The 25,341-nt window shown below is 40.5% G+C and overlaps 1 protein-coding gene across 17 annotated transcripts in view; it reads left to right on the top strand.

Moving 5' to 3' along the window:
* The window catches only part of EIF4G3 (eukaryotic translation initiation factor 4 gamma 3), a 371,563-nt gene that overhangs the window by 34,581 nt on the left and 311,641 nt on the right, over positions 1 to 25,341 (top strand). The window contains exon 1 of one of the 17 annotated variants that reach the window (XM_074380219.1): positions 1,658 to 23,854. The exons of 13 other annotated variants lie outside the window; for them this stretch is intronic. In XM_074380219.1, the coding sequence (XP_074236320.1) occupies positions 23,751 to 23,854 (104 nt within the window). In that variant the 5' untranslated portion in view covers positions 1,658 to 23,750. Of the gene's footprint in view, positions 1 to 1,657; positions 23,855 to 25,341 lie in introns of those variants that run through there. 3 more of the 17 variants (XM_074380213.1, XM_074380202.1, XM_074380207.1) reach the window with 3 other exon arrangements.

Genomic DNA, 25,341 nt, shown 5'->3' with positions numbered 1-25,341 from the left:
TAAATCTTTGTTTTTCTTCTTTCTTATTTATATTTACTTTGTATTATTTTGCTTTGCTTCATGTATTCTATTTAGCTACTTTAAAAAAAATTAACTTGGCCGGGCACGGTGGCTCAAGCCTGTAATCCCAGCACTTTGGGAGGCCGAGGCGGGTGGATCACGAGGTCGAGAGTTCGAGACCATCCTGGTCAACATGGTGAAACCCCGTCTCTACTAAAAATACAAAAAATCAGCTGGGCATGGTGGCGTGTGCCTGTAATCCCAGCTGCTCAGGAGGCTGAGGCAGGAGAATTGCCTGAACCCAGGAGGCGGAGGTTGCGGTGAGCCGAGATCACGCCATTGCACTCCAGCCTGGGTAACAAGAGCGAAACTCCGTCTCAAAAAAAAAAAAAAAAAAAAAAAAAAAAAAAAAAAAAAAATTAACTTTTGAGGAGACAGGGTCTCATTCTGCCACTCAGGCTGGAGTGCAGTTGTACAGTCTCAATTCACTGCAACCTCCACCTTCCAGGCTCAAGTGATTCTCCCATGTCAACCTCCTGAGTAGCGGGGACTGCAGGCACACGCTACCACAATGGCTAAGTTTTGAATTTTTTTTAGAGTCAGGGTTTTGTCATGTTGCCCAGGCTGCTCTCAAACTCTTGGGCTCAAGTAGTCTGCCCACTGTGACCTCTCAAAATGCTGGGATTACAGGCATGAGCCATTATGCCTGGCCTTTAGTCACTTTAAGAATTCTAATACTTTCCCCGCCCCCCGACATGAGATGAGGTCTAACTGTGTTGCCTAGGCTGGTCTTAAGTGCATGGACTCAAGTGATCCTCCTGCCTCAGCCTTTAGAGTAGCTTTCTGTTTCAGTAATATATATCTATCTCTATTTTTTGGAAATGACTGAGAATATAGGCACATGTCACTGTGCTAGGCTAAATCTTCTTTATAACAAAATTAGGGAAATATTCTTTCTGTGGTACTGATTAGAATTTTTTTTTTTTTGAGACAGGGTCTTGCCCTGTTGCCTAGGCTGGATGGAGTACAGTGGCACAATAACAGCTCACTGCAGCCTCGATTTCCCAGGCTCAAATGATTCTTCCACCTCAGCCTCTCTTGTAGCAGGGACTACAGGCCCACACCGCCACGGCTGACTAATTTAAAAAAATTTTTGGTAGAGTCAGGGTCTCACTGTGTTGCCCAGGCTCGTCTTGCTTAGGTTCAAACGATTTTCCTGCCTTGGCTTCCCAAAGTGTTGGGATTACAGGCATGAGCCACTGTGTCTGGCCTAATTAGACATTTTTAAAAAACCTTTTTCTGTTCCCTGCACTGTTTCTCTCCTACAAGTTTGGATCTGTTTTTTGTCTTGTTTCTTCACTATCTTAAAGCACACTGTAGTATTGTAATCACTGAGTAAGCAGGATCTTTTTTTTTCTCTTGGTGGGAAAAAAAATACAAAGTTCTTTTGAAATAAAAATCTTTTTCCACACTTCGTTTTTCTTTTTCTTTTTTTTTTGAGACGGAGTTTCGCTCTTGTTACCCAGGCTGGAGTGCAATGGTGCGATCTTGGCTCACCGCAACCTCCGCCTCCTGGGTTCAGGCAATTCTCCTGCCTCAGCCTCCTGTGTAGCTGGGATTATAGGCACGCGCCACCATGCCCAGCTAATTTTTTGTATTTTTAGTAGAGATGGGGTTTTACCATGTTGACCAGGTTGGTCTCGATCTCTCGACCTTGTGATCCACCCGCCTCGGCCTCCCAAAGTGCTGGGATTACAGGCTTGAGCCACCGCGCCCGGCCTAAAATCTTTAGTTTTTTTAAACAGTCTTGCTCTGTTGCCCAGGCAGGAGTATAGTGGTGTGATCTTGGGTCACTGCAACCTCTGCCTCCCAGGTTCCAGTGATTCTCCTACCTCAGCCACCTGAGTAGCTGGGATTACAGGTGTGTACCATCATGCTTGGCTATATTTTTAGTAGAGACTGGATTTGGCCATGTTGGCCAGGCTGGTCTGGAACTCCTCACGTGAAGTGATCTGCCTGCCTCAGCCTCCCAAAGTGCTGGGATTACAGGCGTGAACTACTGTACCCCACCAGATGTCTCGCTATTAAGAGCTATTTATATTTCCTTTGGTCTGTGCTGAACCTTCTCAGCCATGTACAACCTTCTTGGTTTTGGGGAAGGAGGGCTTAGGAATTCTCTGTTTTGGCCAGAGTGAACTTGTGTATTTTTTACTCTTAAATCTGTTGCACCTTTTCCTTAGGTCACTCTTGTGGGACTTGGGTCAGTGTCATTCATGTACCTATTGAGTTAATTTTTATGACTTCTCTCTATACATTGAAGAGCCAGAGCTCTGACTTTTAGCTCCAGGGGACTGATTCTATAAATATGGACAGACAGGTAATTTAAATGGATTGCATTAATACAATTAATGGTGTTTCCAGGATGTTTTGAAATTTTCTCCTCTGTGTTTCTTTTGAAAAAGCTTAGGGTTTGATGTTGTGGTCTGACTTTGATGAACCATGTTTCCATGGGCTATTTTTAGGGTAATTCGATGCAAAAGGAGGAGAAACAGTTTTATTCCATGTCACTTAATTCAGAAGACTTGTGGTTTTAATTTTTGGGTTAATGAGTATCATTGTCAAACCTAAACGTGCCCAAGGTGATTAGAATTCTGTCAACATAGGTCTTTTCTTTGTTTACTTTAAAAAAATATTACATTTATATTTAGTTAGATTTAGCTAATAATTATTTTTAAAGTTTCAATCTGGGATTCACATTTAACTTTTTTTTTTTTGAGACAGGCTCTTCTGTTGATCAGGTTGGAGTGCAGTGGCACCATTGTAGCTCACTGCAGCCTTGATCACCAGTCTCAAGTGATCCTCCCACTTTAGCCTCCTGAGTAGCTGGGACTACAAGTGTGCACCACCATGCTTGGTTGTTGTTATTATTATTATTTGAGATGGAGTCTCACTGTATCGCCAGGCTGGAATGTAATCCCAGCACTTAGGAAGGCCTAGGTGGGCGGATCACCTGAGGTCAAGAGTTTGAAAGCAGCCTGGCCAACATGGAGAAACCCTGTCTCTACTAAAAATACAATTAGCCGGGCATGGTGGTGCATGCCTGTAATCACATTACGATCACTTTAGTCTAGGAGTTCAAAGCTGCAGTGAACTGTGCTTGTACCAATGCACTGTAGCCTGAGCAACAGAGTGAGACCTTGTCTCCAAAAAAAAAAAGGAAAAGCAAAACAAATTAATATCATGAGAACCACCCATGTAATTTTACATTTTCTTTGTTATTGTTGAGACGGAGTTTCACTCTTGTTGCCTGGGCTGGAGTGCAATAGTGCAATCTTGGCTCACTGCAACCTCTGCCTCCTGAGTTCGAGTGATTCTCCTGCCTCAGCCTTTCGAGTAGCTGGGATTACAGGCATGCGCCACCATGCCCGGCTAATTTTGTATTTTTAGTAGAGACGGGGTTTCTCCCATGTTGGCCAGGCTGGTCTGAAACTCTTGATCTCAGGTGATCTGCCTACCTCGGCCTTCTGAAGTGCTAGGATTACAGGTGTGAGCCACCATGCCCGGCCGTATTTTTAGATTTTCTAGTAGCTACATTAAAAACGTAAAAAGAAACAGGAGAAATCATTTTTAATAATATTTATTTAACTCAATATTATTAAGACATTATTATTAAGACATGATCATAAAAATCTCAGTGAGTTACTGTATTTCACATTCTCTATACTAAGCCTTTGCACTTCAGTGTATGTTTTATACTTTAACAGCACACCTTATCTTGTACCAGCCAGATTTCAAGTGTTCAATAGCCCCAGTGTTCTTGGAGGCTACCTATTGAACAGTGCAGTTCTGTAATATATTAAAGCATAAATACTGTTTTCTGTCTGCTTTTAGAAAGGAGTACAACTAGCAGAATTGAGATGCAAGGGAAAGGATGAAGAGGCAGAGCTATATGACAGGCAATACCTGTCAGTATTGTGATGGTTCCTACCATTTCCTTCTTGGGTTATTTACTCTACTAACAGCTGCGGGTAACTTTGTCCAGGCATTTGGGCACTGTATTGTCATTTTATTATTTTTCAATTTTTTCCACTAAACCATGTAGTTAAGGAAGTATGTTCTTTTTTTTTCCTCCTTTTGGCAAGGGAATATGTTCTTTGTGTTCTTTGTTTCTGTTTTCATAAGGGTCTGGCTATGCTAGGAATAAAGTAGATAATATACTTACTGTTAGAAGTCTTTCTACTTAGAACAGAGAGCTCTGGCATGATTGTATGGCTGGGACTTGGGTGTGTTATATGACCTGTATTAGTTATGCATGAATTGATTCCCAGGCTTATTCTACAAATTGGGAGTCAGGGAAAATTCGTACACTGTCAGGAGTAAGACCACATGTGAGGACTCTAGTTTTAGTGAATACTGATACACAGTCTCGTATTTTTGCATCTTTCTGTGTTAACTTTTGCCAGTAATAATAACTAATATTTGATGAAAATATTCTATGTGGACTATTGATTTTTTACCCCATTTAATTTTTTCTGTTTTTTTTTTTTTTTTTTGATATGGAGTTTTGCTCTTGTTGCCCAGCCTGGAGTGCAGTGGTGCAATTTCGGTTCACTGCAGCCCCCACCTCCCAGGTTAAGTGATTCTTGAAGCCTCAGCTTACCAGGTACCTGGGATCACAGACATGCACCACCATACTTGGCTAATTTTGTATTTTTGGTAGCGACAGGGTTTCAGCTTGTTGGCCAGGCTGGTCTTGAACTCCTGACCTCAGGTGATCCACCTGCCTCTGCCTCCCAAAGTGCTGGGATGATAGGTGTGAGCCACCACACCTGGCCTACCATGTTTAATTTTCATAATCCTGCTGTAACTATTCAGGTGGTGTTGACCTCATTGTATAGATGATGAAAATGGGTTTTACTGTCTTCTGTTACAAAAGGCATTTGCATCTCATGAATGGAATTTGTGTGTAAATTTAGTGTATGTGGTGGGATATATTTCTTCTCTTAGGATCTATAATAGTAATATGATGATGTTTTATGTGAAATTTATCTTTATGTTTAGGCAGATGTAAAGTGACACATCTGGTTTGAAAACCTAAAACAATTCTATTTTAAAATATTGTATATATGTCTGAGATTGGTAGCTGTAAGAGAATAAAACAAAAATAAAAAATACTGCATAGTACTCTATAAAAATACGCTATAATATAGCAAAGCAGTGCGTTCATCAGCTGGCTTCACAAACGAAATATAAAGTTCCTCGCATGTGCCCTCCTTGATCACTTGCTTCTCTCTTTCACCAGAGGTAACTGGTATCCTGAATTTGCGATTCATTAGCCCATTGTATTTCTTTTATTTTTATTTTTATTATTATTATTTTTTGAGACAGAGTGTTTCTGTCGTCCAGGCTGGAATGCAGTGTTGCAGTCTTGGCTCACTGCAACCTTTGCCTCCTGGGCTCAAGCGATTCACATGCCTCAGCCTCCTGAGTAGCTGGGATTACAGGTGTGTACCACCACGCCCAGCTAATTTTTGTTATTTTTAGTAGAGATGGGGGTTTCACCATGTTGGCTAGGCTGGTCTTGAAATCTTAACCTCATGTGATCCGCCTGCCTCGTCCCTCCAAAATGCTGGGATTACAGGCGTGTGCCACCCTGCCTGGCCAGCCCAATGTATTTCTATATTTCTATATTTATTCATATGTATGTCTGAGTTTTCCAGGTGTCTGTTTTTGTTTCAGCTAAGAAATCAGAATTATTAAATCTCAATGGTCATGTGGGTATTTTTTTCAGCCTGTAAGGTATTTTCTGAACTTAGTTCCAACATTGTATTTCTGGAGCATTATTAGGTCTCATTATGACTGAGATATAGGAATGTGAAGTTTGAAAGAGTTAATCTCAGTATTAATACCCAATATTTTGAGCTGTTAAGATTTTAATCTTATAAAGGGCAGGAATAAGATGGTTTAAAATTATTTTGCCCAGTGAAGTAAAATTCTAATGTGAGATTTTATTAAGTAACTGTGGTCTGTTTGCTGTATTTAGGTGTAAGCATAGAAGCAGCAAGTGACATTGAAATCCATGGTGGAAATCTTGGCAATAAGTACAGTTCAACAACTGAGAACATTGCTTGTAATGATGGTGACCTTTAAGCATCTGAATTCTCCTGATACTTATTTATCTATAAATGAGAATAACAATGCTTACATTATTAGGATAATGGGGCAGACTAGAGTATATAAAGTGCCTTGAATCATCCTGGGTGCTCTCTTAGCATATCAGATATTTTTTAAACTGTAGTATTTGTGGCCTTTGAATTCTAACAGTTGCCTGAAAGCCTGGTGTGTTATTAGCTTCAGTTGTTGGAGATAGTGTCAATGAGTGGAATTTATCAGTTAGAAGCTACTCCTAGATTTTCAACACTCTGAAAGGTAGGACTGTGTTTCCTTGATTGTTGCATCTTCACGCTCTTACAGGGAATCAATGGTACTCCAAACCAATAGGCAACAGTCATTAAGAAAGAAGACTTCAGAAGGCTTTGTGCTTGACCTCAGCCCTGTCTGTAAAGTGTAACATTATTTAATTAAATCTGGTACATTGTCATTTTTGTTTAATAGGATATTTTTCCATTTGAAACAAAAGTAAATGTTCATAATGAAAAATTTGTGGCTGAGTGCGATGGCTCACACTTATAATTCCAGCACTTGGGGAGCTGAGGTGGGTGGATCGCTTGAGTCCAGGAGTTTAAGACCAGCCTGATTAACATGGTGAAACTCCATCTCTACCAAAAACACAAAAATTAGCTAGGCATGATGGTGTGTACCTGTAATTCCAGCTACTCGGGAGGTTAAGGCAGGAGAATCTCTTGAACCTGGGAGGCGGAGGTTGCAGTGAGCTGAGATCACTCCACTGCACTCCAGCCTGGGTGACAGGACGATACTCTGTTTAAAAAAAAAGGAAGTTTTAAAAGCTATGAAAGCTGGGCGTGGTAGCTCATCCTGTACTTCTAGCATTTTAGGAGGCTGAGATTGGAGGATTGCTTGATCCTAGGAGTTTGACACCAGCCTATGCAACATAGTGAGACCCCATCTGTACAAAAAATAAAATAGAAGCTGGGTGTGGTGGATTATGCCTGTGGTCCTAGCTATAATACTTGGGAGGCTGAGGTGGGAGGATCGGTTGAGCCCAAGAAATCAAGGCTTCAGTGAGCACCACTGTACTCTAGCCTCGGTGACAGAGCATGACTCTTTGAAAAACAGATAAAAGCTATGAAGAGACCCTGATTTCACTATTGAGAAAGAACCTCTGATAAAGTTTCATTTGAATGTTAAGAAAAATGTTTGAATCTCTCAGTTTTTATATCTCATTTCAAGGACAGTATCACTTTGACTATGTTTATTAAGTTTTGAGTAAAAATATCTAACAATAGTTTTACTTTGGTATGGAGAACATTATATTAATAATATTGATCTTTATATTGCCTTCATTTTTGAAAAATATTTTTCCTTATATAAAAGTCTGTGTTAACACATTTTTTCTTTCTTTTTTTGATTATGAAAAAAAAATCTTTTTTTGAGACAGGGTCACACCATTTCCCAGGCTGGAGTGCAGTAATACGATCACGGCTTACTGCAGCCTTGACCTCCCCAGGCGCAGGTGATCCACCTCAGCCTCCCAAGTAGCTTGGACTACAGGCACACATGACCATGCCTGGCAAAGTTTTCAATTTCTTATAGAGATGGATTTTGCCATATTGCCCAGGCTAGTCTCAAACTCCTTGGCTCAAGCTGTCCTCCTGCCACAGCTGCCAAAAGTGCAGGGGTTACAGGCATGAGTCACCATGCCTGGACACACTCTTTTAAAGTAGTGTAAAAATAATTGTTTTCTGGCTTAAGTTAATTCTCACAAGACTTCTGTTACTTCTTAAGTATATATGTAATTTTTAATTTTTTTCTTCTTGGTGTCTTCAAGCTATTTGACTTTGATGTTTCCAGGCTTGTGTGTTTGTTGGTTTGTTTTATATTTACCCTGATTAGGATTTCTCTAAAATTCCTGGATCTGTGGTTTGGAATTCTTAATTTTTTTCTGGAAAATTCTAGGTCATTATCTCAAGTATTTCTTTTGTTTTAGTCCTTTTTTTTCTTCTCTGAATCCAGTTATATGTATATTGCACCATTTGCTGCTTTCCCATATTAGTGGAACCTCTTTTTCTTGATTTTTGTTTGTTTGTTTTTGTTTTTTCCTTCCTATGTTTTAGTTTGGGTAATTTCTGTTGATATATTTTCATGTATCTTCAAGGCCATTGAGTCTTTTTTTTTTTTTGAGACAGAGTCTCACTCTGTTGCCCAGGCTGGAGTGCAGTGGCTTGATCTTGACTTACTGCAACCTCTGCCTCCTGGGTTCAAGTGATTTTCGTACCTCAGCTTCTTGAGTAGCTGGGGTTACAGGCGCACACCACCATGCCCGGCTAATTTTTGTATTATTAGTAGAGACGCGATTACATCATGTTGACCAGGCTGGTCTTGAACTCTTGACCTCAGGTGATCCACCCACCTCAGCCTCCTAAAATGGAAGAGTTACAAGCATGACCCACCATGCCTGGCCGCCACTGTTTTTTGTTTCTAGCATTTGCATTTAGCTTTTGAAATTATTCCATCTAGGCCGGGCGCGGTGGCTCAAGCCTGTAATCCCAGCACTTTGGGAGGCCGAGGCGGGTGGATCACGAGGTCGAGAGATTGAGACCATCCTGGTCAAAATGGTGAAACCCCGACTCTACTAAAATACAAAAAATTAGCTGGGCATGGTGGCACGTGCCTGTAATCCCAGCTACTCAGGAGGCTGAGGCAGGAGAATTGCCTGAACCCAGGAGGCGGAGGTTGCCGTGAGCCGAGATCGCGCCATTGCACTCCAGCCTGGGTAACAAGAGCGAAACTCCGTCTCAAAAAAAAAAAAAAAAAAAAAAAAAAAAGAAATTATTCCATCTAAAAATAATTTTTCTTCCTGAAATTACTCATCTGTTCATGTACATTGTCTCCTTTTTCACTGTGCCCTTTAACATACTAATCATAATTACAGAAAAATCCCTGTCTTCATTTTTCTAGCATCTGTGTTATCCTTGAATCTAGTTGTATTAATTGCTCTTTTCTCTTCCCTATAGGTGGTTTTTTCTATATTTGTGTCTTCTAAGTTTTGATTAAGCGTTAAGCATTGTATATAAGAACAGTAGAGACTGAGATAAGTAACACTTATGTTTGGAAATGGGTATGCCTCTTCTTCTTTCAGGCCTGTAAGCGTCAAGTATTGGGTATTTAGTTGAGCTAGTTAGCTCACGCCTTTAATCCCAGCATTTTTGGAGGCTGAGGTAGGTAGATCACTTGAGATCAGGAGTTCGAGACCACCCTGGCCAACATAGTGAAACCCCTCTCTACCTAAACAAATACAAAAAATTAGCTGTTTGTAGTGGCATGCACCTGTAGTCCTAGCCACTTGGGAGACTGAGGCAGGAGAATTGCTTGAACCCCGGAGGCAGATGTTGCAGTGAGCCAAGATTGCACCACTGTACTCCAGCCTGGGTAACAGAGCAAGATTTCATCTCAAAAAAAAAAAAAAAAAAAAAGAGGTGAGGTCTCCCTGTGTTGCCCAGGCTGATCTTCAACTCCTGGGCTCATGTGATCCTCCCGCGTTGTCCTCCTTAAGTGCTGGGATCACAGCTACTGCACTTAGCTCTAGCTTGGATTTTTATTGTTATTTTCATTACTTTTCGTGTACCACTGGCTTTAGAGTCTTAAAGTGGTAACTAATTTACCCACACTGGTAGAATATCATTGCTTGGTACTAGGTGCTAGGATTGTGCTAGAGGCAGTTATCTGGATCCACCCTCAGTCTTAGGAAGACCTCATGTACCTGGGCGTCAGATGTGGCTTTGTCAGTGTTATCTCCCCTCTCTCATGTGGCAGTCAGTGTTTGTCTTATATTTGTGGTGATTCTTGGGTTGGAATTTCTCACCCCTTGCCTGGTGGTAGCAAACTTCTGCTTGATGTATCAGTATGGGATCCTAGGTCCAAGATAGTTTCCATCCTCTTCCTCACTAGGTTTAGGGTGGGAGGTTGTTATTTCTTCATCCTGACAACAGTAGATTTTGGAAATGTCCTAGAGGAGAAAAGGGTTTGCTGCCTTCTCTACAGTGACCTCTGCTTCATAGCAGGAAAGGACCCTTGGAATCTATTTGGGCTTTGTGCCTGTTCCTAGCTGTGGAGGATCTACCTCTCGCACTCCTGTTCCATCAAATGGGACTCTCCAGTTTCTGTCATGAGGCCAGTCTTTCTCATGAGCAACTGTGCGAGATGTGTAAAGATCTTGCTCATGTGGAGATTTGTAGTGAAGATCTTTTTTTTTTTTTGAGACGGAGTTTCACTCTTGTTACCCAGGCTGGAGTGCAATGGCGCGATCTTGGCTCACCGCAACCTCCGCCTCCTGGGTTCAGGCAATTCTCCTGCCTCAGCCTCCTGAGTAGCTGGGATTACAGGCACGCGCCACCATGCCCAGCTAATTTTTTGTATTTTTAGTAGAGACAGGGTATCACCATGTTGACAGGATGGTCTCGATCTCTTGACCTCGTGATCCACCCACCTCAGCCTCTCAAAGTGCTGGGATTACAGGCGTGAGCCACCATGCCTGGCTGTAGTGAAGATCTTGCAAGTGAATATAATACTTACCAAGAGCATTGTGTCTGGGCACTCAGTTCGGAAACTGGTATGCCAGCCCCTTTTTAATTTTTAGGAATTTATTAAACTTTTAGCAGATTTTTTGTTTGTTTTTGAGATGGAGTCTCACACTGTCATCCGAGCTGGAGTGTAGTGGTGCGATCTCGGCTTACTGCAACTTCTGCCTCCCAGGTTTAAGCAGTTCTCCTGTCTCAACCTCCTGAGTAGCTGGGATTACAGGCACCTACCACCACAGCTGGCTACTTTTTTGTAGTTGCAGTAGAGGGGTTTCACTATGTTGGCTAGGCTGATCTTTGAATGCCTGACCTCATGATCCACCCGCCTTGGCCTCACAAAGTGCTGGGATTACAGGTGTGACCCAGTGCATCCAGCCAGATTTTTCTTATTACAGCTAACCATCTCTTTCTCTCTTGGTCTGCCATGTTCGTCTGTTCTTTATTGGAGGACCTTGTCCTTCTTTGGAATTCAATTCATTTTGTTTCCTTGCAAGTTCAGCTTCCTAATGGGCTAAAGAAAAGTTCCATTTTATATTATGTGGCCTTTTCTCTTTTTAGAGTGAGTGTGATAGTCTTTGCAGCTTTCTTTTTCCTAAGCAGAAACAGAAATCTAATAGTAATCTTTTGAATTAATTTGTGTCAAATTTCACTCTAAGAAACATTCAAAATTGTAATTTCAGGAAGGATTACAAAAATGCTTGAAATACTAGGTGAAAAAACTAGATTTAGGAAATCAAGGCGATGAGACAATATTCATAAGAATAGAAGTTAAGAAATAACTCAAGAGCTAGGTAGAGCCATGAGTGTTACACAGAAATGAAGACAAAAGAACCTGGATAATTGCTGGATGTAGGTTGGAGTTATGAATCTGAGCTTCATAATGACCAAAGCAAAGTTACATAATTGACAATGTTGGAACTTTCTGTGTGTGTGTGTGTGTGTGTGTGTGTGTGTGTGTGTGTGTTTGTGTGTCTGTGTGTGTGTGAGAGAGAGAGAGAGAGAGAGAGAGAGAGAGAGTTTCACTCTCGTCACTCAGGCTGGAATGCATGGCATGGTCTTGGCTCACTGCAACCTCCGCCTGCCAGGTTCCAGCGATTCTCCTGCTTCAGGCTTTCGTGTAGCTGGGATTACAGGCACCTGTCACCACGCCTGGCTAATTTTTATATTTGTATTAGAGACAGGGTTTTACCATGTTTGCCAGGCTGGTCTTGAACTCCTGACCTCAGGTGATTTGCCCCTCTCCCAGCCTCCCAAAGTGCTGGGATTATAGGCATGAGCCACCATACCTAGTCAAAACTACATGAATTTATTTCCGTGAGTGCATTTTAAGTTAGGAGTAATATTTTGTTACTTTATTGGCAGATCTAGTGGAGTGAATTAGGCAATTTATAAGATATCTGTCTTTAATATAGATAATTTTTTTATTGTGTTACTTTTTAAAGTGTGTTGTTTGTACTCTTCTCACATTTTGTGCTGGAGGAGCTGAGATAATTTCTTGAATATTAGTGCCTGGTAGTACAATGTAAGATGGTAGTTACAAGATAGTTGTTGTTTGAATTCCAGAGTCCTCAAAACAATCTATTAGTTTATTATTGCTAGGAAGCCAGGATGGCCTCATGCACAAGTGGGGTTAAGGAATGTGTTCATTTGTTCCTTCATTTAACAAACATTAATTGCATGCCTACTGTATATAAGGTATTGCATTAAAAGCTGAGGATAGGCCAGGTGTGGTGGCTCACACCTGTAATCCCACCACTTTGGGAGGCCCAGGTGGATGTATCACAAGGTCAGGAGATGGAGACCAGCCTGACCAACATGGTGAAACCCTGTCTCTACTAAGAATGGAAAAAACATTAGCCGGGTGTGGTGGGGCGTGCCTGTAATCCCAGCAACTCAGGAGGCTGAGGCAGGAGAATCGCTTGAGCCGGGGAGGCAGAGTTTGCAGTGAGCTGAGGTCGTGCCATTGCACTCCAGCCTAGGCGACAGAGTGAGATGCAGTCTCAAAACAAACAAACAAGCAAACAAACAAACAAACAAAGCTAAGGATATAGAAGTAAATGAAACAAGCCTTTTTTTTTTTTTTTTTTTTTTTTTGAGACGGAGTTTTGCTCTTGTTACCCAGGCTGGAGTGCAATGGCGCGATCTCGGCTCACCGCAACCTCCACCTCCTGGGTTCAAGCAGTTCTCCTGCCTCAGCCTCCCAAGTAGCTGGGATTACAGGCGCCCACCACCACAGCCACCTAAGTTTTGTATTTTTAGTAGAGAGGAGGTTTCATCATGTTGGCTAGGCTGATCTCGAACTCCTGACCTCAGGTGATCCACCTGCCTTGACCTCCCAAAGTGCTGGGATTACAGGCATGTGCCACCATGCCTTGCCTACACCTTGAATTTGAGTGAGACATATGCAACGTTTAAGACATTTGAAGAAGAAAGTATCATGTATTTCCACCTCCTAAATTGATCCCTGGAGATAGACCATCCGAAGGCTGTGTGTACCATAGCAATTTTGTCTCATAGAAATGCCTTCTATTTAAAGCTTGCTCTTCATCATCACTGGAATTATGCCATTGAATAAAATTTCTGTATTTTTTTGTTTGTTTGTTTGAGACAGAGTTTGGCTCTTGTTACCCAGGCTGGAGTGCAATGGCGCGATCTCGGCTCACCACAGCCTCCGCCTCCTGGGTTCAGGCAGTTCTCCTGCTTCAGCCTCCTGAGTAGCTGGGATGATAGGCACGTGCCACCATGCCCAGCTAACTTTTTGTATTTTTAGTAGAGACGGGATTTCACCATGTTGACCTGGTTGGTCTTGATCTCTTGACGTCGTGATCCACCTGCCTCGGCCTCCCAAAGTGCTGGGATTACAGGCTTGAGCCACCACGCCTGGCCAAAATTTCTGTATTTTTTATGGGACCTATGTGGCAGAATTTTACTTGATCATAGTCTAGAAAGGAATTCTGCAGATAAGTTTGTTTTCTGTGGTTTAAAAAGTTGTCCAGTGCAATTTGTCTTTTCCTGCTCCCTCTTTCTTTTTTATTTTAACTGTAATGCCAGTAAAATTTAAGATAAATTTTTGGCTCAAATGCTCTGATCTGTTAATAGTTTTTTTTTTTTTTTTTTAAACCGTCTCACTCTGTTACCCATGCTGGAATCCAGTGGTGTGATGTTGATTCACTATAATCTTTGCCTCCTAGATTCAAGCAATTCCTGTGCGTCAGCCTTCTGAGTAGCTTGGGCTACTGGTACATGTCACTACAGTCAGCTAACTTTTTGTGTTTTTAGTAGAGACACGATTTTGCCATGTTGGCCAGGCTGGTCTTGAATTCCTGGCCTCAAGTGATCTGCCCACCATGGCCTCTTAAAGTACTTGGATTACATAGATGTGAACCATCACACCCGCCCTCTGATCTACTTTAGTTTGAAGTATTGAAGGCATCACTTCTTTATTTTGATGAACTTTTTCCCACAGTGTTATGTCTTGTATTATTTAAGCCTACCACTGTCTCAGAGTCATTGTTCACTAGGGCAGATTAAGAAAATTGGAGATCCTTTTGTGATTAGGTAGATGTCTTACAACTTTCAAATATTTTGATAATTTACCATTAAGAGAAAATGACAATGATAATGAAGACACAAGAGGAAAAGCCTGGCCGTCAAGCTGTATAGCAGTTTTCCAGAGGCTTTTACTTTTAATTGGGATCGAATTATATTACACTTGCATTCTTGTTCCAACCATGTGATTTTGCCTGAGTACATGATTTTCACATATCTCTAGCTTCTTTAGACATCATGATTCCTGTCTTGCTGGAATCTGAATCTGTTTAGCTTAAAACAGCACTATTACTAGTAAAAGTGCAATGATACATCATTCACATGCATAATACAAACTGGCCCCAAACTAAGACCCCAGCTTATATATTAAATGCATTGAGAAGGAGTTTTTCACACATTTGAATTGCATTATTTTCTTACATGAAAGTGCTCAATATTACTGGTTTGGGCTGTAATAATTGAATTGTAGTTGAACTTGAATTCACCCAAACTGAAAGATCTTGTTTGACCTATTCTGTATTGGTGTGCTAACTGCTGAAGCTATTAAAACATTCAGTGTGTGAAAGCATATGGAGATGCTTTATTTAAAGGAGATAAGGAGATGTTTATTTAAAAGGCATCAAGTTTAAATTTGCAACTAATTTTCCAATATATGTGCAAAAAAAGTAATTCTCCTTTTCTCTTACCTTGTAATTTATAAAAATCAACAGAAAAATAAATTACATCATTTAGGTTTTTGGTTTTCCAGTATATGGAAGGATAGAAATTATTTTTGCTTCTGTTCACATGATTTTGCTCTTAGTAATACAATTTATTCTTTGGTATAAAGAAGTTTTCATAGTTTGAAAAATGCCCATCTGAGGGTAAGCATGGTATGAAGGTAATGTGGTAGAAATACTATATTGAGAGCTCATCTAAACTCTTTCATATTCATATGTGTCATTGTTTAAGCAGAGTTCTCTCTAGTCCTAACATTTATTGTTTATATATACATGAATTCATTCCAGAGGGAATTAGAGGATGGTGTCTATAGACTTTGTTGGGACTGGAGCTCAGGTGACCTGGGTTCAGTCTGTGTTGTGACTCTCACCAGGTGTGTGAACCTGGGAAAACCACCTAACTTCTTTGTTGCTTAGCTTCCTAATAAGCTTATTATTAAGCCCATTACTCTGTAAGGTAACTTACCTTACAAGTTGTTTTGAGTCTTCAAGGTTGGAAGGCATTGAAATGTGTATAATGGCCAATGTACACATAAATGTTGTAGTTAAGATTCATTGTAAAGGAACCAGAAGGTTTCCCTCCCATTTTTGTAGATTGTTTCTTTTTTTTGAGAGGTGTCTTGCCCTGTCATCCAGGTTGGAGTGCAATGGCATGATCTCGGCTCACTGCAGTCTCTACCTCCCAGGTTCAAGTGAGTCTCCTGCCTCAGCCTCCCAAGTAGCTGGGATTATAGGTGTGTGCCACCATGCTGGGCTAATTTTTTTTTGTATCATTAGTAGAGACTGGGTTTCACCATGTTGGCCAGGCTGGTCTTGAACTCCTGACGTCGTTATCCTCCCACCTTGGCCTCCCAAAGTGCTGGGATTACTCACCCGGCCAGGATGAGTTGTTTCACACAGGCAGATGGAGATGTGAAAGTGTGTTCAGGTGGTCTTCTTTTCAGATGTAGTTTTGCTCTTGTTGCCCAAGCTGGAGTACAATAGCACAATTTTGGCTTCCTGCAACCTCCACCTCCCAGGTTCAGGTGATTCTCCTGCCTCAGCCTCTCGAGTAGCTAGAATTACAGGCATGCGCCACCACACCTGGCTAATTTTTTGTACTGTTGTAGGGATGGAGTTTCACCATGTTGGCCAGACTGGTCTCAGACTCCTGACCTCATGTGATCCTGCCCACCTCGGCCTCTGAAAAGTGTTTGGATTACAGGTATGAGCCACTGTGCTTAGCCTTTTTTTTTGAGACTCGCTCTGTTGCTCAGGCTGGAGTGCAGTCGTGTAGTCTTAGTTACACAGCAACCTCCTCCCAGGTTCAAGCTATTCTCCTGCCTCTGCCTTCCAAGTAGCTGGAGGCGTGTGCTACCACACCTGGCTAATTTTTGTATTTTTAGTAGAGATGGGGTTTCACTATGTTGGCCAGGCTGGTCTTGAACTCCTGACCTCATGTAATCCACCCGCCTTAGCCTCCCAAAGTGCTGGGATTACAGGCGTGAGCCACCGTTCCCGGTCAGGTCGTATTTTTGATAATTTAGGTCATATATTAGGTCCAATACTAAGTTTTCAGTTTTAGTTTATGTGCTGCTGAGGTGAGCACAGGTCCAGTCCTCAGTTTTCATATTTCTTAAAGTTTAACTATATCATTTCATTCATAAATCAAGGAAGTGAAATATAAATGTATTTATTTTAAACATTTTAGGGCCAGGTGCAGTGGCTCACACCTGTAATCCCAGCACTTTGGGAGGCCGAGGCTGGCAAATCACGAGGTCAGGAGATCAAGACCATCCTGGTCATGGTGAAACCCCATCTCTACTAAAATACAAAAAAAAAAAACCCGTTACCTGGGCGTGGTGGCGCACGCCTGTATTACCAGCTACTGAGGGAACTCAGGCAGGGGAATTGCTTGAACCTGGGAGATGGAGGTTGGAGTGAGCCAAAATCATGCTACTGCAGTTCAGCCTGGTGACAGAGCAAGACTCCATCTCAAAAAAAAAAAAAAAAAAAAATCCAGAAAACAAAAAAAATTTTTTAAATTACACTTGCAAACTCTGCTTTTTGTGTTTGAAATAATATAGGGAGTATTTACATTTATTATAACATATACAAGCCATCCCCTTTAATAATAACTGTGCTACCATTTATTGAACGTCTACTAATGTCTACTAGGTGCCAGTCTTGTTAAGAATACCATTTTAGGCTGGGCATGGTGGCTCACACCTGTAATCCCATCACTGTGGGAGGCCCAGGTGGGATGATTGCTCAGGAATTTGAGACCAGCCTGGGCAACATGTAGAGACACTGTATAAAATATTAAAAATTAGCAGGCATAGTAGCTCACTCTTGCAGTCCTACTTCGAGACTGAAGTAGGAGGATTGCTTGAGCCCCGGAAGTTGAGGCTGTAGAAGGTCATGATCATGGAACTGCACTCCAGTCTGGGCGACATCGAGACCTTGTCTCAAAAACACCCAAAAAACCATTTTACACATTAGGAAACTAAACTTTTTGGTAGACCTGGAATTCTAGCTCAAGTATGACTTAAGTTTATGTTTCATACTTCTTAGGAAGCTAGTAAAAATAAAGTTCACACTTGTGCTCTTATACTGAGATGCATATTAAGTAATGTGAGTTGAGATTCACATTCAGTGTCATAGTCTAACCGTGTCAATCAATTGGGGTATGCGTACTTAAAACTGGTATCTTGGATCTGTTAGGACATATTTACTGAAGCCTATGTATTTGTATAATACTATATTAGATTTTTAATATTTTTTTTGAGATGGAGTCTCTCTCACTCTGTTGCCCAGGTCGGAGTGCAGTGGCATGATCTTGTCTCACTGCAGCCTCGGCCTCTTGGGTTGAAGCGATTCTCCTGCCTCCTGCTCGAGTAGCTGGGATTACAGGCATGCACCATCATGCCCAGCTAACTTTCAGATTTTTAGCAGAGATGTAGTTTCACCATATTAGCCAGGCTGGCTAATCATGACCCAGGAAAATTAGGTTGCAAACTGTATATGAATTTGGCATTTTATTCTCTGTAGTCATTTTATAAAGGAAATGTAGCTGTGTGACCTTCAATAGGAGATTTCGGTTTACCACAGCCTCCCTCCCGAGTAGCTGGGATTACTGGCATGTGCCACCATACTTGGCTCATTTTCGTATTTTTGGTAGAGATGGGGTTTCTCCATGTTGGTCAGGCTGCTCTCGAACTCCCAACTTCAGGTGATCCAACTGCCTCGGCCTCCCAAAATGCTGGCATTACAGGTGTGAGCCACCGCACCTGGCAGATTTTTTTCTTTAACAATAATTTAGTGATACTTAAAAAAAATGTTAGAGTGAACAGCACAGTCCATCTGCAGATCTACAGACTATGATTATATCTATAGTTTCTTTGTCCTTTTTCAAATTACATAATATTTACTTTTTATTTGCCAAATAAAGTTAGCTTATATTCTTGTGTATCTTTCTACTTTTATTATCACTGAAATACCATTTTCTTTCACTAGTCAGCATGATTTCCAGAAAATATAGTGGTCCTTTGTAACTACATTATTCATTTGCAAATCATGACCCAGGAAAATTAAGAAGATTGGATTCATTTGTTCGTTTTTTTTTTTTTTTTTTTTTTTTTTGAGACGGAGTCTTGCTCTGTCGCCCAGGCTGTAGTGCACTGGTGCAATCTTGGCTCACTGTAACTTCTGCCTCCTGGGTTCAAGCGATTCTCCTGCCTCAGCCTCCTGAGTAGCTGGGATTACAGGTGCCCGCCACCGTGCCTGGCTAATTTTTGTATTTTTAGTATAGCTGGGGTTTCACCATCTTGGCCAGACTGGTCTGGAACTCCTGATCTCATGAGCCACCCTCTTTGGCCTCCCAAAGTGCTGAGATTACAGGTGTGAGCCACTGCGCCTGGCCCAGTAGTTGTTAAAGTAGTGTTATAAACAAAATTTTTAAAAACTCGATAGCCTTCAGAATAATCTTCAATTATTAAAATGTATTTTTTTTGCTATTTAATTTGTCTTATAAGCAAATTCTAACATAAAGTCAGCCATATACATACTTTAAAATCTCAGTCACGAAGTTGGATTTTTTAAAAAGAGATTTCCAGTAATGAGGATATATTAACTTTATGTATGTATTTTTTAAAGAAAATCAGCATTTCTTCTCTGTTTCTCTCCTTTTTTTTTTTTTTTTTTTTAAATAGAGTTTGGTTCTCAGTATATTGCCTGGGATGGAGTACAGTGGCTATTCACAGGTATGATCCTGGTGCACCTATAGCTGGGACTATAGGCATGTGCCACTGTGCTCAGCTCTCAGCATTTCTATTTCTTTTTCTTTTTTTTCTCTTGGGATGGAGTCTCACTCCGTCACCCAGGCTGGAGTGCAGTGTCATGATCTTGGCTCACTGTAACCGCTGCCTCCCAAGTGCAAGGGATTCTCCTTCCTTAGGCTTCCAAGTAGCTGGGATTTCAGGCACCCGTCACTACACCCAGCTGATTTTTGTATTTTTCGTAGAGACAGGGTTTCACCATGTTGGCCAGACTGGTCTTGAACTCCTGACCTCAGTGATGTGCCTGCTTCTGCCTCCCAAAGTGATGGGGTTTTACAGGTGTGAGCCACTGTGCCCGACCTGCATTTCTATTTCTAATTTTAATACTAGAGAATGAGCCTTTTTTTTGTTTAGAACCTCAAAGGAAATGATGTCTTAGGCTACCTGTAGCTTCACAGATATCACACAGTGGGTTATCAACCAAATACAATTAAACAGTGACAGTTTCTTTCATTAATTGCATTTTAGTTGGTTAAGTTATGGCAATGAGGAAAATAGTTATGATCCATACGCTGAGGGTTTACTAGTATACTGAAATACGGAGGTCTCTGGTTATGAACCTGTATTACTTGTTCATATGTGAAGTGCTTAATGAGACCGAACTGTTAACCTCATAGAGAACTGCGTTTGGTTATGTAGACTTTGAAAAATACCTAAACAAAATAATGAAATTTCTTAATAACTTTTCTATTGTCTTCTCATAAAAGGAGTGGGATTATCATTGCTGGAATCCAAATTGCAAGCCAGAAGACATTATGTCCTCTGTAGATTTCTCAGTGAACTAGTTTGCAAGGACCAGTGTGAAATAAAAATGCAATTCCTGGAATTTTGTTTAAGAGTGAAATGAAATGTAGTAAAAGTAGGGCACGGGAATCCTTTTTTTGGCTGGTCTGTATTGAAAAAAGACCTAGTAGCTGCATGCTTGGAAAGCTTTCCTGTGTCCATGCGGTCTTCATCCTTACTGTAGCCAGGCAGCTGAGGAGATATCCCCTAAAGAGACAGAACTCCCCATCCTCCCACTTCTTCCACTTTTATTTATTTATTTTTTATGATATACTGGGAAACTGAAAGGCCTTCCATTGACCAGAAAGACAAAGAGTGCTTTCATACTCAGGGTTTAGCCATACCCAGTGTACAGGGCTTTTGTTAGGCCTTGCACTAGTTCTTTCTCTCTCACCTCCCTCAGTCTCAATATTCATACTTTGCAGCAGCAACCGTAGCATTTTCAGAATTTTATCTCCTTAGTTAAAAATAAAAGAAAAATCAGTTTCTCATAATGAACAATACAAAGCAAAGCTTTTCTTGTGTTTATTTGGATAAAGAAAGTACACTATTATAGCTAGCTGAGTGCCATACTGCTTGTCTTGTTGAAATTACTCTCTGTCATTTAAAAAGTACAGTTAAAATAAGTATTATTTTGGGTGTGACTGTATCTCATCTAACTCACTGTTGGTGCTTGCTACTCATTCATAAAATATAAGAATCTTTTACCGGTATCAGGTGGTTTTGGAATTACTTAACAGTTTTTAGGTTTTATTAGATATAAGTGGAGAATTTAGACAATTATGTGGATTTAGACAATTATGTGCCTTTGACCTCAGTTCAGACTGATGTATCTCATGATTAACCTTGTTAGTATTGTCTTTGTCCTTTACCTTTCTTATATAGAAGTTAACCATTAAGATGAAATAAGAGTTATTTTTAAATAGATGTTACATCTGAATATGTAGAGCTGGATTATATTTTATTTATCAGATAGAGCTGGATTATATTTTACAATTTTATTTCCAATTTGCAATACCCAAGAGGTCTCTGTCATTTTTTTAATGCAAGTGATTAATCTTTTAATAAAAAATTAATGCATATGGAAGATTATAAAGAACAATATAACAGATACTTATGTGCCTGCCACCCATCTTTGTTGTATCTGCATTTTTTAAACAAGATTTTGGAGGATTTTGTCAACCTTGATGTCTTAATGTGTGTCTTATTTATGATTATTTTATTTTCTCATTTGTCTCATATTTCCCTCATAGACAAGTCATTTGTTAAGAAAAACCTATTCAGTACCCTTGATGTTGTATGGTTTCTGCTGGAAAGCATCAAATAGAACTTTCAAAATTATATGTAACTATCTCAATATTAAACAAGCTTATATAATAAATTTTTAGATACTAAAGCTTGGTTTTCATATATTCTAAGAAGGGAATGTAATGTATTACACATGGTAAAAATTTATTCAAGTATGTTATAAATTGTATAAATACAGGATTGAAGTCAGAGAAATTGTCTATTATTCTGTCATTAATTCAGCTGCTGTTGAAGTATTATACCTCATTTTGACCTTTATTATTAGACAGTTACTCTTAGAGGTCTTAATAGTAGCAGTGGTTTATTATATACCTACCATATACATGCCAGTGGGTATCCTTTAAATTGTATGGGCACAGTGGCTCACAACTTTGGAAGTCTGAGTCAAGAGGATCACTTAAGGCCAGGAGTTCACTGGTGCAGTGAGCTATGATCATGCCATTGAATTGTAGCCTGGGCAACAGAGGGAGACCCTGTTTCTTCAAAAGAAAAAAATTTTTAAATAAGTCATCTCATTTAACTCTATATGAGCTCTCTGAAGTAGCACATGCTTTTTTTTTCCCTTTATTTTGCAGGTGAAGGAATTTTATACAGGCACATCTCATTTTATTTCACTTCAGTCTATTTCACTTCACAGATAACTTTTTTTTTCCCCTAACAAATTGAAGGTTTGTGGCAACTGAATGAAGCAAATCTTTTGGCACCATTTTTAACAGCATGTGCTTACTTCGTGTCTCTTTATAATTCTTTTAATTATCTTTGATCTTACTACTGTGATTGTTTTGGAGTGCCATGCTCATGTAATATGGCAAACTTAATAAAATATACTGTGTGCTGACTGATCCACTGAAAGACCATTCCCCTGTATCTCCCCATGGACCTTCCTCTTTTCTGACATATGAAAATATTGAAAATTAGGTCAGTAATCCTGCAGTGGCCTCTAAGGAACATGTGGAAGGAAGGGTTACATGTCTTACTTTAAATTAGTAGCTAGAAATGATTAAGCTTTGCAAGGAAGGTGTTAGCCAAGTTGTGAATGCAAAGGGAAAGCTCTTGAAGGAAATTAAAAGTGCTGCCCCAGTGAACACATAAGATTATAGTAAGATACATTTTGCCCTTATTTGTATACATTTTCACCAATTGTGAAAACGTAAACTGTAATTGTAAATAATTTTTTTTTCATGGAGACAGGGTCTCACTGTGTTGCCCAGGCTGGTCTAGAACTCCTGGCCTTAAGCAATGCTCTTTCCTTAGCCACTCAAAGTGCTGGGATTATAAGCATAAGCAAAGTGAATTGTACAATTGATTTACTGCTGGCACCTTAGCACAAATCAAGGTAGTGGTACCAAACTGTACTAATAATAACAACTGGGCTCTTCTGCAACATGTACTCTCAAAACAGACAAAATGCCAGTTTTACTTAATGTCTTTGATGAAACAGCAAAAAAAAATTTTTTAAATTAAGTGGTTTTTGAGTATACATCTTCTTAATATTCTGTGTGATAAAATGAGAAGCACATATAAAGCAGTTTTGTTGCATAATTGTCCAGTAATGGTCTTAATAAAGACTTGTGTCAGTGAGTGGCAAGCTCAAATAGCCGCTTTTTTCAGGCATCACCATTTTGAAGTGATAAACTGGTTATTTATGCTTGGATATTTACAAGATACAGTATCAAAAAATAGTTGATTGTGCTTCTCATTTCATGGAAAACTGTTGCCAATGATAAAATTACAGCTTTCATGGGCCAGGTGCGGTGGCTCATGCCTGTAATCCCAGGACTCTGGGAAGCCGAGGTGGGCGGATCATGAGGTCAAGAGATTGAGACCATCCTGGCCAACATGGTGAAACCCTGTCTTTACTGAAAATACAGAAATTATCTGGGCATGGTGGCATGCGCCTGTAGTCCCAGCTACTCAGGACACTTAGGCAGGAGAATCACTTAAACCCGGGAGGCAGAGATTGCAGTGAGTTGAGATCACACCACTGCACTCCAGCCTGGTGACAGAGCAAGACTTTGACACCAAGAAAAAAAAAAATAATTACAGCTTTCAAGTGAAAATTAGAATTTTGGGCACTTGTAACCACCACTGTGAATTTGACAACCTTCCAATACTTAATAGACTTTTCTGATGAGATCAGTAGAGCTATGAACAGATAAGATTTAAAAAAAAAATTGAGAGAGGGTCTCACTGTTTACTCTGGCTGGAGTGCGGTGGTGGGATCACCGCTCACTGCAGCCTCGACCTCCTGGGCTCAGATAATCTTCCCACTTCAGCCTCCCGAGTAGCTGGGCATAAAGGTATGTGCCATCACATCCAGCTAATTTTTTATATTTTTGTAGAGATAGGGTTTTGCCATGTTGCCCAGGATAGTCTCAAACTTCAAGGCTCAAGGAATCAATCTGCCTCAGCCTCCCAAAGTATGGGAATTACAAGTCATGAACCACCTTGCCTGGCCCAGGTAAGATTTTTGATGTTGTATAATGAAATGTGTCAAGGAAGACCTGTGTTAACAGTGCGCCAGTATTTTTCAGGTGACCAATGCATGATACTACAAAATCATGGACAGATGAAAGATATATTTAAAATGCAGTATAGGTCAGTTGATTTTAATGTAACAGCATATGAGAAGTTCATTCATTTGGTTTTAGATTAGAAATTGCACCTAAGTTTTAAAAACTAGCACTCATTGAATTTTGGTGCAATTAAAAATATATGCCCATTATTTAGGAAAGAATATTAAAATACTCCTGCTTTTTCCTGGTGTGAGATCAGGTTTTTTCCATAGACTTCAAAATAACATAAAACAGATTGAATGCAGAAGCACATGTCAGAATTTATTCTTCTGTCAGAATCCACTTGATAGAATTTAAAAAAATTTGTCCAGGAGCATGGCCCACACTTGTAATCCCAGCACTTTGGGAGGCTGAGGTGGGCAAATATAATGAGATCAGGATTTTCAGACCAGCCTGGCCAACCTGGTGAAGCCCCATCTCAACTGAAAATACAAAAATTAGCTGGATGTGGTGGTGGGTGCTTGTAATCCCAGGTAAGGAAGGCTGAGGCAGGACAATCGCTTGAACTGAGAGGTGGAGGTTGCAGTGAGCTGAGATTGTGCCACTGCACTACAGTCTGGGTGACAGAGCAAGCCTCCGTCTAAAAAAAAAAAAAAAAAAAAAAAAAAAAAAATTCATTCAGCCTGTGAAAGCTGACTAAAAAAAAAACAAAACAGGAATTTAGATGGTCTACCAGACATGAAAGTGATTTGCAAAAAATATACAATGCTACTCTTCTCCCAACATAAGAAAAAAAAGTGACTCTTTTTTTTTTTTTTTTTTTTTTTTTGGAGACAGGGTCTCACTTTGTCAGCCAGGCTGGAGTGCAGTGGCACAATCATAGTTCACTGCAGCTTCGACCTCCTGGCCTCAAGCCATTCAGCAGCCTCTTGAGTAGCTGGGACTACAGGTGCATACCACAATGCCCAGCCTATATAGCTATCCTTAATAAAAAAAAGGAAAGGCTGGACATGGTGGCTCACGCCTATAATCCCAGCACTTTGGAGGCCAGGCAGGCGGATCATCTGAGGTCAGGAGTTCGAGACCAGCCTGTGCCTGTAATCCCAGCTGCTTGGGAGGCTGAGACAGAAGAAATGCTTGAACCTGGGGGGCAGAGGTTGCAGTCAGCTGAGATCGTGCCATTGCATTGCAGCCTGGGCAATGAGATTGAAACTCTTGTTTCAAAAAAAAAAAACTTAGGCCAGGCATAGTGGCTTACACCTGGCCCTTTGGGAAGCTGAGGAGGTAGGATTGCTTGAGCCTGGGAGGCAGAGGTTGCAATGGGCCAAGATCGTAAAATCGCACTCCAGCCTGGGTGACAGAGTGAGACTGTCTCAAAACAGACATCACTTACGTTAACATATAGTTGGCTTATTATCCTAGAATAAGTTAA

This window comes from Saimiri boliviensis, chromosome 11 (genome assembly GCF_048565385.1).
Source record: "Saimiri boliviensis isolate mSaiBol1 chromosome 11, mSaiBol1.pri, whole genome shotgun sequence".
Classification (NCBI taxonomy): Eukaryota; Metazoa; Chordata; class Mammalia; order Primates; family Cebidae; genus Saimiri; species Saimiri boliviensis.
This window is presented reverse-complemented; position numbering and strand designations above follow the sequence as displayed.